This window comes from Neoarius graeffei, chromosome 9, assembly GCF_027579695.1.
Source record: "Neoarius graeffei isolate fNeoGra1 chromosome 9, fNeoGra1.pri, whole genome shotgun sequence".
Lineage (NCBI taxonomy): Eukaryota > Metazoa > Chordata > Actinopteri > Siluriformes > Ariidae > Neoarius > Neoarius graeffei.
In genome coordinates, this window is record NC_083577.1 from 19,127,948 (window position 1) to 19,145,698 (window position 17,751).

The 17,751-nt window shown below is 42.9% G+C and overlaps 1 protein-coding gene across 2 annotated transcripts in view; it reads right to left on the reverse strand.

The window, feature by feature from the left end:
* Positions 1-683: 683 nt before the first annotated feature.
* Positions 684-17,751, reverse strand: part of med4 (mediator complex subunit 4) — a 30,160-nt gene continuing 13,092 nt past the window's right edge. For both annotated transcript variants that reach the window (XM_060929167.1, XM_060929166.1), the window contains exons 5-7: positions 15,362-15,448; positions 14,650-14,781; positions 684-1,247 (exon numbers count right to left, since the gene is read on the reverse strand). In XM_060929167.1, coding sequence (XP_060785150.1) covers positions 1,072-1,247; positions 14,650-14,781; positions 15,362-15,448 — 395 coding nt within the window. In that variant the 3' untranslated portion in view covers positions 684-1,071. The remainder of the gene's footprint in view (positions 1,248-14,649; positions 14,782-15,361; positions 15,449-17,751) is intronic.

Below are 17,751 nucleotides of genomic sequence, written 5' to 3' on the forward strand. Positions count from 1 at the left end.
CACCATCATGGTCTGTATGTAGTCCATTTCCAATGCAGGCTTGTGTGCGACATACGTTTCCAAACCGGGTTTATCTGTGAAACAATTCAATGACTATGCCTGTATTACATTGCATACAAGTTCATGCTCTTTACAACAAACACATTCAATGTCAATTTTCTGCTTGGCACACTTTATATCAGCACCAGATAGCTGCCAAACCCTTTGACCTGTCTTCCCAACTTTGAACTTGCAAAGCGTCACAGATTTCATCATCATTAGAATCATGATTTGCTGCTGAAATCATTTACCAGATACGCATAGTCCTTTTTCCAAGGTTCATACAGATACCAGATTTCTCCTACATACTGACTTGAAGACAATTCTTTCGTCTGACTATATCCAGGCTAACAAGTACGTTTACATTGGCTACACTTAACATCCAGTACCTGGCTTTCGTCGACTTGACATCACATCCTGGGCACCATATTGGTTGCCCATGTGCAATAAAGCTTGACGTGCTTTTGGACTTTTAAGCACTTAAAGCTACTTATGATGGTTAATCAGGTGGCTGCACTTGTGTGCATTATTATAGTTAGGGCTTACACTATCAATATTGATCATGTTTAAATGCTATACCAGTACCATTGAAAGTGAGGAACACTCATTCTACTTATTCCTGCTCCAAAGACACGAGAGACGCATTTTTAATCAAAGAAAGTTTATTTACAAGTTTTGAAACCCAAACATTTTTACAACTCTATTTACACAACTGAGATGCACAAAAGGCAATGAAGACAAGAGAAGAGGGGGAGGGGAGGGTGTCTCTAGTGGTGAGCAGGTGGTAAAATATTCATTAAACCTGATGCATGTAAAATGAGCTGTAAAGAACACTTAAATTGTTTTAGCTTGCTATCATGAGATGTTTCCAGCTGACTGAGGTCAGGTTGGCTTTAGCAACATGGAAGGAATGAAGTTACTAATAACCTTAACATTTGTATTATCGACTTAAGGTGGCAGAATAAGGTACCTCACACACAAGGTCGTTTTGGAGAATTTTGGATTCATATTCCCTGTCTCATGCACTCATTCTCAGTCAGAATCACTGCTGCTGCTGGACGAGTCGGTGCTCATGGCCTCCACATCATCTTCATTCTCCTTATTGTGCCCTGGCAACTCCAAGCCGAGGTCGTTACCATGGTGAGGTGGTGGAGGCATTGCCATGGCAACATCTGCAGACTGCCATGGGTACTGTGGGGCCAGTACATCTTTGGAGGGAGAAGGAGGAAGAATGAATATATATTCATATTAACCATCATCAACATAAAGCTCAGACAGGAGGAAAAACAACAAGAAGGGAATGCAAGTGGAGTATCTGAAATAATGTCAGCCTGTGCCAGGAAAAGTCTATGCACATTCAGCTAATTGCCTACAAAATGAGCACCGTACACAGTTAAACAGTCTTCACATTTAAGTACTGATATTTATTACAAGTGACGATATTAGAATTTTTTAAATGAACAAAGAATACTTTCAAGTGTCAATGGTTCAGGATTTTGCATATTAGAAAGACTGAGAAAGCAAGAATTCACAAGCTAAAAACTCAATTACAGATCAGGTTTTAAAGGTTCTGATTTGATGAAAGTTTGAAAACTGTCTTCTGCAGCTGAGAAAACTGACCTAAAAAAAAACCCACCCACAAGATTTTATCACTGACACAGCAGGAATGTGAGACAACTGGTAGATAAAATCCAATGGAGGTTAATAGCATTTTCAGTAGCAGACATCAAGTTCCCAATACAAAGACATTTTCCCCCCCTTAATGCCAGAAAAAAACTTGCTGGCATTGTCCATAGGTGCATAAAAGAAAAGACTATTTCTGTGCTCTTATGTTGTAGTCCCTGTCCTTATTTGTTTTGGTCAGACATGTTGTAGCACTCATAGAACAATCAATCTAGAAGCTGATGATCCGTCTTTAGAAGTTCAATACAGCTCCAACCGTGCTGTTGAGACATTGTTTTACTTGATCAGGTTTCATTAGATAAACTAATCAACTGGTTTTGCAAAAGGTTTGAAATATTTGATAAACAAACAGCAACACAGACACAGGACAGTAAACTTTTTTTTCTACAATTAAAAGATACCTGTCCAATTAAAAGATAACTTCAGGTGTGATAGGTAGTAATTGTCTCTCAATGCTCGTTGTGGTCATAATGTTGGCTTGTGTTTTCTTTCTTGGTTTTTTTTGGAAGTACCATATAATGGATTTATTAATATACAACTACAATCCTGATAGTGTTGTGAGTAGAAAGTGTGAGGCTTTATAACAGTTGTAGTTCATTATAATGGCCTAAATAACAAAAAAAACAAAAACCCATGGGTAGCACCAAAATCTTGGCCATCTTAAAATAAAATAAAATAAAATAAAATAAAATATATACTTGTGGCGCGGCACGGTGGTGTAGTGGTTAGCGCTGTCGCCTCACAGCAAGAAGGTCCGGGTTCGAGCCCCGGGGCCGGCGAGGGCCTTTCTGTGCGGAGTTTGCATGTTCTCCCCGTGTCCGCGTGGGTTTCCTCCGGGTGCTCCGGTTTCCCCCACAGTCCAAAGACATGCAGGTTAGGTTAACTGGTGACTCTAAATTGAGCGTAGGTGTGAATGTGAGTGTGAATGGTTGTCTGTGTCTATGTGTCAGCCCTGTGATGACCTGGCGACTTGTCCAGGGTGTACCCCGCCTTTCGCCCGTAGTCAGCTGGGATAGGCTCCAGCTTGCCTGCGACCCTGTAGAACAGGATAAAGCGGCTACAGATAATGAGATGAGATGAGATATACTTGTGGCAGCAGGGGCGTGGCCAAGCAGCAGTTTGTGAATGGAGGGCGGGGTCCAGGAAGGTAAGTGGCCAAGTCATTACAGCTGCTGTCAATTAATGTGCATATGGGTGTGTGTGTGTGTGTTTGTTGCAGAGATGTAGCATAAAAGGAGGGGGAGAGCAGAGAAGAGGGACTCTCTCCTGACCAGAATGCATGTGTGTGCATGTGAGAGAGTAAGCTGAAAAGCTATATTTATATGCAAAATAAAAGTTAAGAACTTCAGTTCCCGCCTGCCATGCTTCTGTACTCCACCCCCATCCAGGATTCACGACAAGACTCTTTCTGCTTAAACTGCAAAACGAGTAGAAAAAGGGTAATCAGAACGAATGGTACTGTACCCAATTTGTTCCCTACAATTTATTCTACACAGATTAGCAACAGCATTAAAACCAGTGATCAGTGAAGTGAATGACTATCTTGTTACAGTGGCTCCTGTGAAAGGATGGGATATATTAGGCAGCAAATGAACAACCAGTTATCCAAGCTGATGTGTTGGAAGCAGGAAAAATAGGCAAGTGTAAGGATCTGAGCGATTTTGACAAGTACCAAATTTTGATGGCAAGATGACTGGGTCCGAGTGTCTTCAAAACACTAGGTCTTGTTGGGTGTTCCCAGTATGTAGTGGTTAGTACCTACCAAAAATGGTCCAAGGAAGGACACCTGGTGACCGGGTCATGTGCTCCCAAGGCTCACTGATGCACATGAGGATCAGAACTGGACCACGGAGCAATGGAACAAGGTGGCCTGCTTTGATGAATTACGATTTCTTTTACATCATGTGGCCAGCCAGGTATAGGTGTGTGTGTGTGTGTGTGTGTGTGTGTGTGTGTGTACACATCTCGTTTACCTGGGGAAGAGATGGCACCAGGATACACTATGGGAAGAAGGCAAGCTGGCAGAGGCAGTGTGATGCTCTGGACAATGTTCTACTGGGAAACCTTGGGCACTGGCAGTCATGTGGATGTTATTTTGACACATACCACCTACCTGAACATTGTTGCAGACCAAGTACATCTCTTCATGGCAATGGTATTCTCTGTCCCGACAGAACGGTGTTTTCATGTTTTTTTAAAACAGTGTGTATCTGTTCGTCTTTGTTGCGTCCATTAGTCTCAAGGCGCACATACTCCCGTGAGTTTCTGCTCGACATCCGCAGAACTATATTCACGGATATAAATCCAGCGGACGCGGAAGTGCTATGCGGCTACGGTTTGCTCCGGAGGCCTGCTCAATCACCGACCCCCACTCCTGCATCCAGCCCACAGTGGAAGCGCCACAGGCGGAACATGCGGAAGCAGAAGAGAGGCAAACGCGGAGGTATCCAAGCTAGGCTAGCGGCTAGCCCTCACTGGCCGGCTATCCCTACCATCGCTCTGGCCAACGTACGCTCGCTGGACAACAAGCTGGATTATGTCCGCCTGCTCCGCTCATCTTTTAAGTCTGTGAGTGAGTGTTGTGTCCTTGTGTTTGTGGAAACATGGCTTAATGACAGCGTCCCGGACTGTGCAATTCAGCTAGCCCGGCTAACATGCTACCGTTCAGACAGAGCGCTAGTCGGGGGGGGGGGGGAGAGACTCGTGGCGGAGGACTCTGTGTTTACATCAGTGATGCCTGGTGCCGTGATGCTGTTGTGGTCTGCAAACACTGCTCACCTCTGGTGGAGTTTATGATTATTAAGTGCCGGCCATTCTATCTGCCGAGGGAATTCACAGCCATATTGCTGGTAGCAATATACATCCCTCCCAGCTCCAATAACAACAGGAGTGAAGCACTGAATGAGCTCTATCAGCACATCAGTGAGCAGCAGACAGCCCACCCAGATGCTTTCCTCATCCTGGCTGGGGATTTCAAATCATGCAAACTCCAAAAGCGTTTCCAAAACTCTATGGACATATCAACTTTCCTACACGTGGAAACAATACTCTGGACAATGTTTACACCATGCATAAAGATGCCTACAAAGCCCTACTCCTCCCCCACCTTGGGGCCTCAGATCATTCCACTGTTATGCTAATGCCAGCATACAGGCCGCTGGTTAAAGTCACCAAACCAGCTACAAAACAGATGTGTGTGTGGCCAGAGGGGTCCTCAGAGGCACCCCAGGACTGTTTTTCCACCACTGACTGGAGCATGTTCAGACAGACAGGTGGCCACCTACAACACCACAGATCTCCAGGAGCACACGGAGACCGTCACTGCCTACATGAAGTTGGTTAACTTCCTCTAATACACAGGAAGTGCATGGACGACGTTATGGTCACTAGAACCATCTCCATTCGGGCCAATCAGAAGCCATGGCTGACAGGGGAAGTCTATAGGCTCCTGTGGGCTTGGAACGCCGCCTTCAGAGCTGGGGACGAGGTGGGCCTGAGGACAGCTAGGGCCAATCTGTCATGAGGCATCAGGGTGGCCAAGAGACAGCATTCCAGGCACATTGCTGACCATTTCAACGACAGCAGAGACACCAGGAACCTGTGGCGGGGGATTCAGACCGTCACAGACTACAAGCCCTCGCCACAGACTTGTGACAACTCCACGTCTCTGCTGAATCAGTTGAACGACTTCTTCGCTCGCTTTGAGGCAGACAACAGCACCACGGCACAGAAGACCCCCCCCACCTCCTGGCAACCAGGTGTTGACGCTGTCCCCAGACAGCATGAGGAGAGCTCTCAGGATGACAAATGCACGAAAAGCCCCGGGTCCTGATAACATTCCTGGTCGTGTCCTGAGAGACTGTGCCGAGGAGCTCACAGATGTCTTTACAGACATCAACATCTCGTTGAGCCAGGCTGTTGTCCCCACGTGCCTCAAAACCACCACCATCATCCCGGTCCCGAAGAAGCCGTCTCCCTCCTGCTTCAATGACTACCGCCCTGTCGCACTCACTCCCATCCTCATGAAGTGCTTCGAGCGGCTAGTCATGAGGCATATCGAGTCTGCCCTCCCCCCCCGCCCTGGATCCTTTCCAGTTTGCATATCAGTCCAACCGTTCGACCGATGACGCCATCTCCACTGCCCTCTACTCAGCCCTCACCCACCTGGAGACAAAAGACTCATGTGTCAGAATGCTGTTCATAGACTTTAGCTCAGCATTCAACGCAATCATTCCTCAGCAGCTCATTCACAAACTGGACCAGCTGGGACTCAACACCTCCCTGTGCAACTGGTTGCTGGACTTCCTGACGGGGAGACCACAGACTGTACAGGTCGGCAGCAACTCCTCCAGCACCATCACACTGAACACAGGGGCCCCCCAAGGATGTGTGCTAAGCCCCCTCCTCTTCACTCTGCTGACCCATGACTGCACACCAACATCCAGCTCAAATCTCTTCATTAAGTTTGCGGATGACACGACTGTGGTGGGTCTCATCAACAATGGTGATGAGACAATCTACAGGAGTGAGGTGAGCCGCTTGGCCATGCAGTGCAAGGACAACAATCTCCGTCTGAACGTGGAGAAGACGAAGGAGATTGTTGTGGACTTCAGGAGAGAGCACACCCAGCATGCCCCACTATCTATCGACGGTGCTGCAGTGGAGAGGGTGAACAGCACCAAGTTTCTGGGTGTGCACATTTCTGAAGACCTGTCCTGGAGCAACAACACCGCATCACTGGCCAAAAAAGCCCAACAGCGTCTGTACTTCCTCCGCAAACTGAGGAGAGCAAGAGCCCCGGCCCCCATCATGCACACTTTCTACAGAGGCACCATCGAGAACATCCTGACCAGCTGCATCACCATGTGGTACGGCGCCTGCACCGTGTCCTGCTGCAAGTCTCTGCAGCTGAGAGGATCATTGGTGTCTCTCTCCCTTCTCTAACGGATATTTATAACTCCCGCCTCACCCGAAAAGCCATCAGGATTGCAGGTGACCCCACCCACCCATCTCACAGCCTCTTCAGCCTGCTGCCATCGGGGAGGAGACTGCGTAGTCTCTGGGCCAAAACCAGCAGGCTCAAGAACAGTTTCTTTCACCAGGCAGTCAGGAGGCTCAACTCCCTCCCTGTTCTGCCCCTCCTCCCCCCTCTGCCACAGAGTCTGCTCGCACACCCCCCTTCAGCATCTGACATGTCATCCTCACAGTTCCCCCCCCCCCCCCAACACACACATCTCATCGTTCATTAACACACTGAACTCAGGGACCGCACATCTCACTTTACCTCGCTCATTTGCACTATTCCGCACTACCTCCTCTTAACAGCTGCTAGTTTGTTTATACTGCTTATTTCATGTTTACCTGCTATACCTCAAGTGCCCTTGACTGTTTGGTTATTTGAACCAATTTGTGTGCGTGCATGTGTGTGTGTGTATGTATATTTTTATATATATATATATATATATATATATATATATATATATATATATATATATATATATATACACACACACACACACACACACACACACGAGTGTTTAGTCTACGTCTAGTTCATATCTAGAGTGTTTATACTATTTATATTGTCTGAGTGTTTAGTCTACGTCTTGTTCTTATCTAGTGTTTATACTGTTTATTTATACTGTTTATACTGAGTGTTTAGTCTATGTCTAGTTCCTATCTAGAGTGTTTATACTGTTTATATTGTTTGTTTTTTTCAATTATTCTATTTTTATTTATCGCATTGCCTGTTTGCACCGTGGGTCAGAGAGGACTGATATTTCATCTGTGCTGTATGTCGAGCATGTATAGCATATTTGACAAAGTTGACTTGACTTAATAAATGACAGAGCTCAAAAAGTGCTGACTTTGGCCTCCAAATTCACCAGATCTCAATCTGACTGAGCATCTCTGGGATGTGCTGGATAAACAACTCCGATCCATTGAGGCCCCACTTTGCAACTTATAGGATCTGTTACTAGATATCACAGCACATCTTCAGAGATCTTGTGGACTCCATGCTTTGACAGGTCAGAGCTGTTTTGGGGGCACAAGGGGAACCTGCTCTAATACACCCACTTCAGCTCAAGAAAGGCTGACTAAAATAAGAAAAAGTTAACCAAGTTGAATCAGATTTGTTGAGGGCAGGGCACACATTAAATTTGGCAGGACAAAGTGTACTCCAGGACCACGGTTGGAAACCTCTGATCTGGACTAGTGCGTTATTAACCACAAAATATACATGAGCACAAATAGAAGACAGAACAATCTGGAAGTAATGAAGGAAAATGTTGTTTACTCTTTAGATGCTTTCTAAATTAAGCAATGTTAATCTGAATTTGATTAAAACATGTAAGAAATATCACAATGTCTCATCAAAACATTTCCAGCTAGGCAACCAGACTTGCCTCCGCGTTAATGAATCAGTTCACTTGACACACTGCAGTGCAAATATGCACAATACATACTACGCTCCTGGCACGACCAAATTTAATGCTGAAATGTGCACTTTGAGCACATTCAGTATTTAATTTCAATTTCAGGTACACTGTCCAAATATTTATGGATCTACTACATTATGGACCTACTACACTGATCAATAGTTTGCCAAAAGCCCAGCCCCTGAACTGCTCAAGCATTGTCTCAATCTGTAAGCTGAGTTTGAGCTCATTGGAAAAACTAATACCAAGCACCTTCTGTTGTATTCTTGTAGCCCTTACTATGAATAAGGAGATATGAAGGCAAGCTGATTTCTTGCCAACCAGCATAGACATCAAGTAGCTTCATGTCTGAACCCAAAGACTAAATCCTGTACTGATTCTGGCACACTAACTTCTGATTCTGTGGCTGTTAATGCCACTTTCAAATCTTCCTCCACATCCCTATATAAATCAGAATCTCCAACAGATACTAGAGCAATTACTCATTTCAGGCCATCAGGATCACAGGATGCCTGTGATCTTCAGACCCTTAGGCAACACTGCATTAAAAGCAGACACATGTCTGTAGTGGAAATCACTGTATGGGCTCAGGAACACTTCAGAAAACCACTGTCTATGAAAACCGTTCATTACTCCATCCACAAATGCAAGTTATATATTAAAAAAACAAAACAATAACAAGAAACACCACCACCTCCTCTGGGTCCGAGCTCTTCTACAATGGACTGAGGTGAAGTGGAAAATTGCCCCGAGGTCGGGCACATCAAAAGTAGAAATTATTTTTAGAAAGCATGGACACCACCTCCCTTCTCGTCGTAGGGTACGATTGCTGGGTTGCATCCGCAGTCACATCTGCCTCATTAAGCTACGGTCACACTACAGCTCACGATGCTCTGCGAAGGGTTATCGATGAAAAAGCCATTTTGACCGCCCACTTGGAGTTTGCCAAAAGGCACCTAAAGGACTCTCAAACCATGAGAAACAATATTCTCTGGTCTGATGAAACCAAAACTGAACTTTTTGGCCTGAATACCAAGCGTCACGTCTGGAGGAAACCAGACACCGCTCATCACCTAGCTAATGGCATCCCTACAGTGAAGCAAGGCAGTGGCAACATCATGACGGGGGGATGATTTTCAGCAGCGGGAACAGGGAGACTAGTCCTGATGGAGGGAAAAATGAATGCAGCCAAGTACACAGAGATCCTTGAAGAAAACCTGCTCCAGAGCACTCTGGACCTCAGACTGGGGTGAAGATTTACCTTCCAACATGACAACGACCCAACGCACACAGCCAAGAGAACAAAGGAGTGGCTTCGGAGAAAGTCTGAAATGTCCTCGAGTAGCCCAGCCAAAGCCCAGACCTGAATCCAACTGAACCTCTGTGGAAGGAGCTGAAAATGGCTGTATACCAATGCTCTCCATCCAATGTGACAGCGCTTGCAAGGATAACGCCAAGAAGAATGGGCAAAAATGTCCAGAAACAAGTGTGCAAAGCTCATAGCTTCTTTCCCAAGATGCCTTGAAGCTGTAATTGCTGCCAAAGGTGCATCAACCAAGTATTAGGCTAAGGGTGTGTACAGACATGTAACCTCTAAAGCAGGGGTTTTCAAAGTGTGGGAGAGTCAGCCCCCTCTCAGAGAGCAAATAAACAGCGCCCCCCCCCCTTACAATTTTTGTTGTTGCTATACTTAACGTTCCATTCGTATTTAAAAAAAAATGATTGTTGTTGTATACATTTTTATTTTTTCTTTTACACATTTTAAACATCTGTGCTTTTTAAAACTTTTTTTTTTTTACACATTTTAAACATCTCATAGCATCGTTAGCTAGCACCTCTTGGCAGACAACACACTGTGGCAGTGGAGCATCTTCAGATCCAGTCCATGAAAATCCAAACTTTAAATAATCGTGGTCATACTTCCTTCTTTTTTCAGCCCCCCCAGGATTTCGTGGGCCTTTTTTGTGACTGTTGCGGAGGTTTTTCCAAAAAATTACGATGAAAGTTGCGGTGTTTTTTAGGTTTTTGTTGCGATTACATTGCAGGAGGAAGTGAAAGTTGCGAGAAATTGTTGCGATTTTCTCTTTTTGTGATTAAAATTGAGTGATGTTAAATATTAAAGTTATTACGGAAAAACTGTTGATTAAAAGACAAAGAAACTGAGAAATGGTCCTATAAACAACTTTACCAATATAAAAGATTACCAGGACTACAAAAATGCAGAAAAATAGGCTTTACTTATCCAAATGCACCTGTTGGTTCAAAAGTTAAAGTGCATAGAACCTCACAGCACAACATGAAGTTACCTTAAAATATAATATAAATGCCTCAGCTTTCATGTAAGAAAAAAAAAAAACTATTAATACTAGTACTGTGTGCAGGCAGTCTCTCCTGAAGACTATATTAAACAATAATTATAAACTAATAAAATAAATGGCTCAGGCTTCACAGAAGAAAAAAAAAATTTGAACAGAATCTCACAGTATGATGCTGAAGTTGCCTAAACAATGGAAAATAAAATACCATTTTGGCAAAAATGTTGGCCTCCATTAATTTCTTGTATTAAGTAAAAAAATAAAGTGCACACAGTCCTTCACTGTAAACACAACACACTTTCAGTAACAGAATTTAAGCCTATATAAACACTGACTCGCACACAGTGTTGCCAAATACTGCTGACGTTTTCCAGTCCAAAATATGTTCAAAACCCGCCAAAATGCACTTGAAACCGCCCAACCTGGCAACACTGCGCGCACGCTGCTTCTCTTGAACATATACACGGAAGTAAGGTGGAAGTTAGTTTGTCGACGTCACCTCAAGACGACGCCAACGATTGGTCAAATTTGCGGGAAAGTTGCGGTGATTGGATATAATTGCAACACCGCCCTGAATTCGTGGGGATTGGTTGAATTTGCAAATCGCAACATCGCGAAATCCTGGAGGGTCTGTTTTTTTGCTTGGCCCAGACTCTGTCTCCTCACTCACTGTAGCTTTAGGTACTAAAAATCGGTCCATTTTGTCTCTGGCAAAGGCTAGCTGAAGTTCGCTAATGGCCCTTTTCCACTACCCTTTTTCAGCTCACTTCAGCTCGCTTCAGCTCACTTCAGCCCGACACGGCTCGCGTTTCGACTACCAAAAACCAGCACGACTCAGCTCGTTTCAGCCCTGCTTAGCCCCTAAAACTCGCACCGTTTTGGAGTGGGGCTGAAGCGAGCCAAGCCGTGCCGAGTGAGGCTAGGGGCGTGAGCAGACACTCCCCTGTGCACTGATTGGTGAGGAGTGTCCTCACATGCCCACACACGCCCCGCGAGCACGCTGGGATCTGTAAACACCGCAAACCCGGAAGAAGAAGAATTACGAATTACGAGAATTATGAAGCCTTATGCGCCTCGCCTCATCTATACGCTCTTGCCAGTATCTGTTGGCGTTGTCGGTGACAACAAGCCACAGCACCAAGACCAGCAACACTAACGACTCCATGTCCTCCATGTTTATTGTTTACTATTCGGGTCGTGAGACTACCGCTTAAAAGATCACTGAATCAGTGACAGAGCATCGTGGACGAGTTCGCGGAGCGCAAGGCTCGTCGTATGCCCTTCAAATAATGCGCGCAGTAGGCTATTGATGTTTTATTATGAGCCATGTACAGTATGTCACCTGTTTTTTTGTTTCTGAGTTACATGTTCGTTTGAAGGACTTAATGTACAAAATAACATAGTTGCACCCCGTAGTGTTGAAATTGGTAAACACAGTGCATTCAGTGAGGTTTGCACCGCCCTCCTTTTATTTCTGACTCTTCCTGTCACCGTTGCAACCTCTGAGCGCTCATTCGTATGCCCTTCAAATAATGTGCGCAGTATAGGCTATTGATGTTTTATTATGAGCCATGTACAGTATCCTAATGTTTTATGTTTGAGTTACATGTTCGTTTGAAGGACTTGATGTACTAAATAACATAGTTGCACCCGGTAGTGTTGAAATTGGTAAACACCGCAGTTGCGGACATTTTGTAGCCTAAAATGATGTTATGATAAGCTTTAATAAAGGGCCCGGTCATTTGCCCCGCCCCCGGCCCGGCTCTGACTTGTTCCACCACTGTCACTGATGTCACTGTTTGCGCTGCTTAACGACATCACGTGACGTCCACCCACTTTCGCTAACTCCACCCAATGTGTCCACCCACTTCCAGCCAGCACGGTTCAGCGCGGTTGTAGTCGAAATGCAACTCCAACAGCCCCGCTCAGCTCGACTCAGCACGGCACGGCTCAGCCGCGTTTGTAGTGGAAAAGCGGCATAAATGTCCGCAATAGTAACTTAGACCCCGTCCACACATAGCCGGGTATCTGCTAAATCGAAGATATTTTTCTACGTTTTGGCCTGTCATCCACATGAAAACACATCAAAAACGAATATTTAAAAAAACTCCAGGCAAAGTGAAGATTTTAGAAAACTCCATGTATGCCTTTTCGTGTAGACAGAGATAACCGGAGTTTTGCGTTTTAGAACGTCACAATCTGCGCCAAAAAAAATGACAAATCTGCCCTGACGTCAAATGTGCGACCTTTGTTTACTGCAGAAGCCAGATTAAGCATGGACAAAGAGTAATGGATCGGAGTAGTGCCTTGAAAACGTTAATTATTGTGCAGGTGCTATTTACATGTTTAATTTTATAAGCCCAACTACTGCTCCAAGAGCACAGGCGATGTGATTAGGGGGTAGGATTTGGGGAAATAATGCCATCTACAGGTTTGGAATGCTTATGAATGTGATTGAAAACACAGATGTTCGGTTATGTGTGGAAGGGATTTTTTTCGAAGACGAGGTGGTGTGGATAAGACATTTTTATAAATGGAGGGGGGGAAAATGTTCGGTTTTAAAAATACCCGGCTACGTGTGTACATGGCCTTATTCTGGTTTATTTTTCCTCATGTTGCGCCCCCCCTGAAGAACTCTGGCGCCCCCTAGGGGAGGCGCGCCCCACACTTTGAAAAGCCCTGCCCTAAAGAACCTATTTTTGTCAGTAAAATAAAATTGCATATTTTCTAAAAACCTGCTTCCACTGTGCCATTATGGGGTATTTGTGACCAAAAAAAAAAAAGAACAATCTATTGTAGAATAAGTCTGTAACGTAATAAAACGTGGAGAAGGTGAAAGGGGTGTGCACACTTTCCGGCTTGAGTGTATATTATTGGTCAGTCCATATTCAAAAAGGTACATACTGGCTTGGACCTTTACACCCTCCATGGTGTAGACTGGAGGCCTAATCACATACTTCATTTTCATTAATGGCTTTGCTTACTTCTTCCTTGCCTTTTAACCCCTCTCGTTTTACAAAATGACCGAGTACACTTTTGTCCATTCTTAGGATTTACACACGCACACTTCTACATTAATGCCATTCATTTTGAATAATTTATTTCCCTAATTATTTATAGATTATACTGACAGTGGTATGAGAATTGAATAAAATACATAAAATGCTTTCAAGATCATTACAAGGACAGAATATTTGGTAGTTATACAGTGCCATCTATCAAATTTGATCTACCAGCATCTTACGTTTCAGCTCAAGTACTGGACTACTTCTATTTTTTCTGTTCTACCCATCAAGCCACCAAGACAGCTTCCTTTTAACCCTTAGTAACCCTCATCATTCACTAATCTTCATTTGGAATCAGCTCATATCTTTGATGACTGTTCTATTAATAATATTAAGACTGCCTTGAGCATGAGCTGGGTGTAGGTTTTATAGACCAATGGTGGTATTGATAGGATTCATATAATTTATCTGAATATAGAGAATCAATGTAACAATGGCATGTGTTCCCAGGCAATTTCAGCAACACGTCCTTCACATGCTTAGCCTTGTATTTTCTCAGTTACTTTACCACCATTGTACCGAAATTTAGTGTTAAGGTCTGCCCTGACGTAGCAGTATATCTTTGATGTTCCCAAGTACTGGAGTTACAGTTTAATTAAAAAATTTTTAGAAATTTTAGCATTTATACATCTTTATTAGCTAGATACCATCTACAATTGCACTGGAAATCTAACAAACCCTCCACAATCATTCTGTGGTTCAAGGATACTTACCTTAAACTGAGGGAGGGGAAGAAAAAAAAAAAAAAAAAAACCCCCGAGATATCATTGAAATGCAAGTGTGATCAATTTTCATCTTTGTTTCTTTCTTTGTTTGTGGGAAATGGGTGAGATCTGGTGTTAACACAATTGAATAGGGGGAGGAGTGGAAAATAATAGGTTATTACTTTTACTTTTGTCAATATGGGTTTGCTGAAACTACAAGTGTATGCCATGTTTGTTACCTCCCATCATCTTCAATTTGAAGCAAACATGGTTTAATTAATTAAAAAAACAACAACCTGGAATTCCTTTTGTGAGTAATGTAGTAACCTAACAATCCTAAAAGGTCCATCAGATCTCTAGATTACTGTATGCATAGTACAAAAATACACAAGAATATACATACCTGGTAATCTCCCAGCAGCCAGTGCATCTCCAGGCAGGTGGCCGTTCACACCATTGGTGGGCAGGTTACACATATGACCCAGCATTCCACTCCGCATCTCAAGGTCAGTGGGATACGGCCTCCGCGGGTCACCTGACACACAGCATAAGAGCATTAAAAATACACATTCACCTGAATCGCAGCCAGTGGGGATAATCTGAATCCCTCTGATTAAACACGTGTGAATGTATTTTTCAGTTGTTACTGGAAGAAATAAATGTACCTCAAAAAAAAAAAAAAAATTATAAATTAAACAAGTCTTTAAAAAAAAAAAAAAACAAGAGTGCTCTGAGAGCACAATATCCCCCCCCCCCGGCAGCTATATCTAAACTATAAGTGCTTAATACACCCTCATGAAAGTGTCAAAATGCAAGTTTGGAATGCAACTTGCATTTCAAAATACATTTTACTCTGGTAAAATGCGAGTGAACTGAAAATTGCAATATGCGTATTACTGACATATAACAAAGAATCCTGTCAAGTTTCGTGAAATTCCTCCAAAAAATTGCGAGAGGAGTTAATTTCAGAAGGCGAGTACCCTTCCCCGGACGGACGGACATCGCCATGACATAATCCCCCTTCGGACCTTCCGGCAAGCAGGAATTATTAAAAAAAAAAAAGAGAAATTGGAAGGTTCAGACAGAAAAAAAAGGAAGACAGAGAAAGAACATACCTGGGACCCAGTTCAGAGGCGCGCATACTGCATTACTGGCACTTATCCTGTGTGCATACTTTATAATTTCCTCTGAAGAGATGCTGCCTGGTAGAGAGAGACATTACATGGACAGTAAATTCCACTGGCACTGAGCATTAAGTAGCAAAACAAAAATGCTTTCATGCTTTGTATTTGAAACTACGCATTAAATTATATAAAGCTACAAGTTACTTTGGTACTGCACCAACCAGCGTTTGTTTCCGGCTGTCTGGTTATTCTAGTAGGTACTATGTTATCAGTTGTTCATTTTTATTTATTTATTTACAATCCCGATTCCAAAAAAGTTGGGACAAAGTACAAATTGTAAATAAAAACGGAATGGAATGATGTGGAAGTTTCAAAATTTCATATTTTATTCAGAATAGAACATAGAGGACATATCAAATGTTTAAACTGAGAAAATGTATCATTTAAAGAGAAAAATTAGGTGATTTTAAATTTCATGACAACACCACATCTCAAAAAAGTTGGGACAAGGCCATGTTTACCACTGTGAGACATCCCCTTTTCTCTTTACAACAGTCTGTAAACGTCTGGGGACTGAGGAGACAAGTTGCTCAAGTTTAGGGATAGGAATGTTAACCCATTCTTGTCTAATGTAGGATTCTAGTTGCTCAACTGTTAGGACTTTTTTGTCGTATCTTCTGTTTTATGATGCGCCAAATGTTTTCTATGGGTGAAAGATCTGGACTGCAGGCTGGCCAGTTCAGTACCCGGACCCTTCTTCTACGCAGCCATGATGCTGTAATTGATGCAGTATGTGGTTTGGCATTGTCATGTTGGAAAATGCAAGGTCTTCCCTGAAAGAGACGTCATCTGGATGGGAGCATATGTTGCTCAAGAACCTGGATATACCTTTCAGCATTGATGATTCTTCCAGATTCTCTGAATCTTTTCATGATATTATGCACTGTAGATGATGATTTGTTCAAACTCTTTGCAGTTTTACACTATCAAACTCCTTTCTGATATTGCTCCACAATTTGTCAGCGCAGAATTAGGGGGATTGGTGATCCTCTTCCCATCTTTGCTTCTGAGAGCCGCTGCCACGCCAAGATGCTCTTTTTATACCCAGTCATGTTAATGACCTATTGCCAATTGACCTAATGAGTTGCAATTTGGTCCTACAACTGTTCCTTTTTTGTACCTTTAACTTTTCCAGCCTCTTATTGCCCCTGTCCCAACTTTTTTGAGATGTGTTGCTGTCATGAAATTTCAAATGAGCCAATATTTGACATGAAATTTCAAAATGTCTCACTTTCAACATTTGATGTGTTGTCTATGTTCTATTGTGAATACAGTATCAGTTTGAGATTTGTAAATTATTGCATTCCGTTTTTATTTACAATTTGTACTTTGTCCCAACTTTTTTGGAATCAGGGTTGCACATTTGTTGCCTTGTACACAAATTGTAAACTATATTATATAGATCGTATAGAATTCTAGTCCTTTGCATTTCTGTGATAAAGCTCACTGTGATGGCTTCTTGTTTAATGTATGATTTATATAATTTTATTTTATTTCGTGTATGTGTATAGTAAGTTTTAGAAAAATTAGACGTGTTCTTGGGCAGCTCTGTATTTGTATATATGGTACAGAACTACAGATTCAGAACATATTCAGATAATTGCACACAGACAGGTATTCAAAAGAAGTACATATTCTACAGACTTTTTTTTTGCCCACTGGTACTTTCTTTTTGATAAAATATATCAATAAAGTAAATCAAAAAAATAATAAAAACTAGATAGAACTCGACGCCAACGACGTCGATGGGGATGCCTCCGCCTGGTAGACTACATGCCTTATTAAAGGAAAAGGCAACTTTTGTACAAAACCAGGTGTGTAATAGGAGAAAAACATATACGTAATCAATTCCGTTAATTATTTCCATTATATATCGAACATGAAAAAATATTTTTAACTTTGAAATCATGAATTGACACAGAGGAGTCGAAGTTGGAGGAGGCAGCCATTTTGAGATTGTGGGCAACTATAAACCAATCAGAATCTTTCGTTAATGCGCCTCCCTCTGATCTGTGACGTCACTGGGCCCATGAAAACAGTGTTTACAAGCAGATCACTGTGATTAGGAGTCCCGGCGGGTGGCTTGTATTCGATTCGTTTATATCCCGACCTTGTCAGCTGTCAGATTTATGTTCATGGACCTGGTAAGCTGGTAAATAATATTTATTTATTTTTTTCTTTACCAAATTCTAACAGAAAACGAGAGCGCCCGAAAGGGAAAACCGAGCCGAGCCGCTTCACGCATGTGCAGTAGGTTTGGTAGGAAAAATCCAGATAGGAGTCATTCAGGATTCAGCCATGTTTTTGCTCCGTGTTTTTAC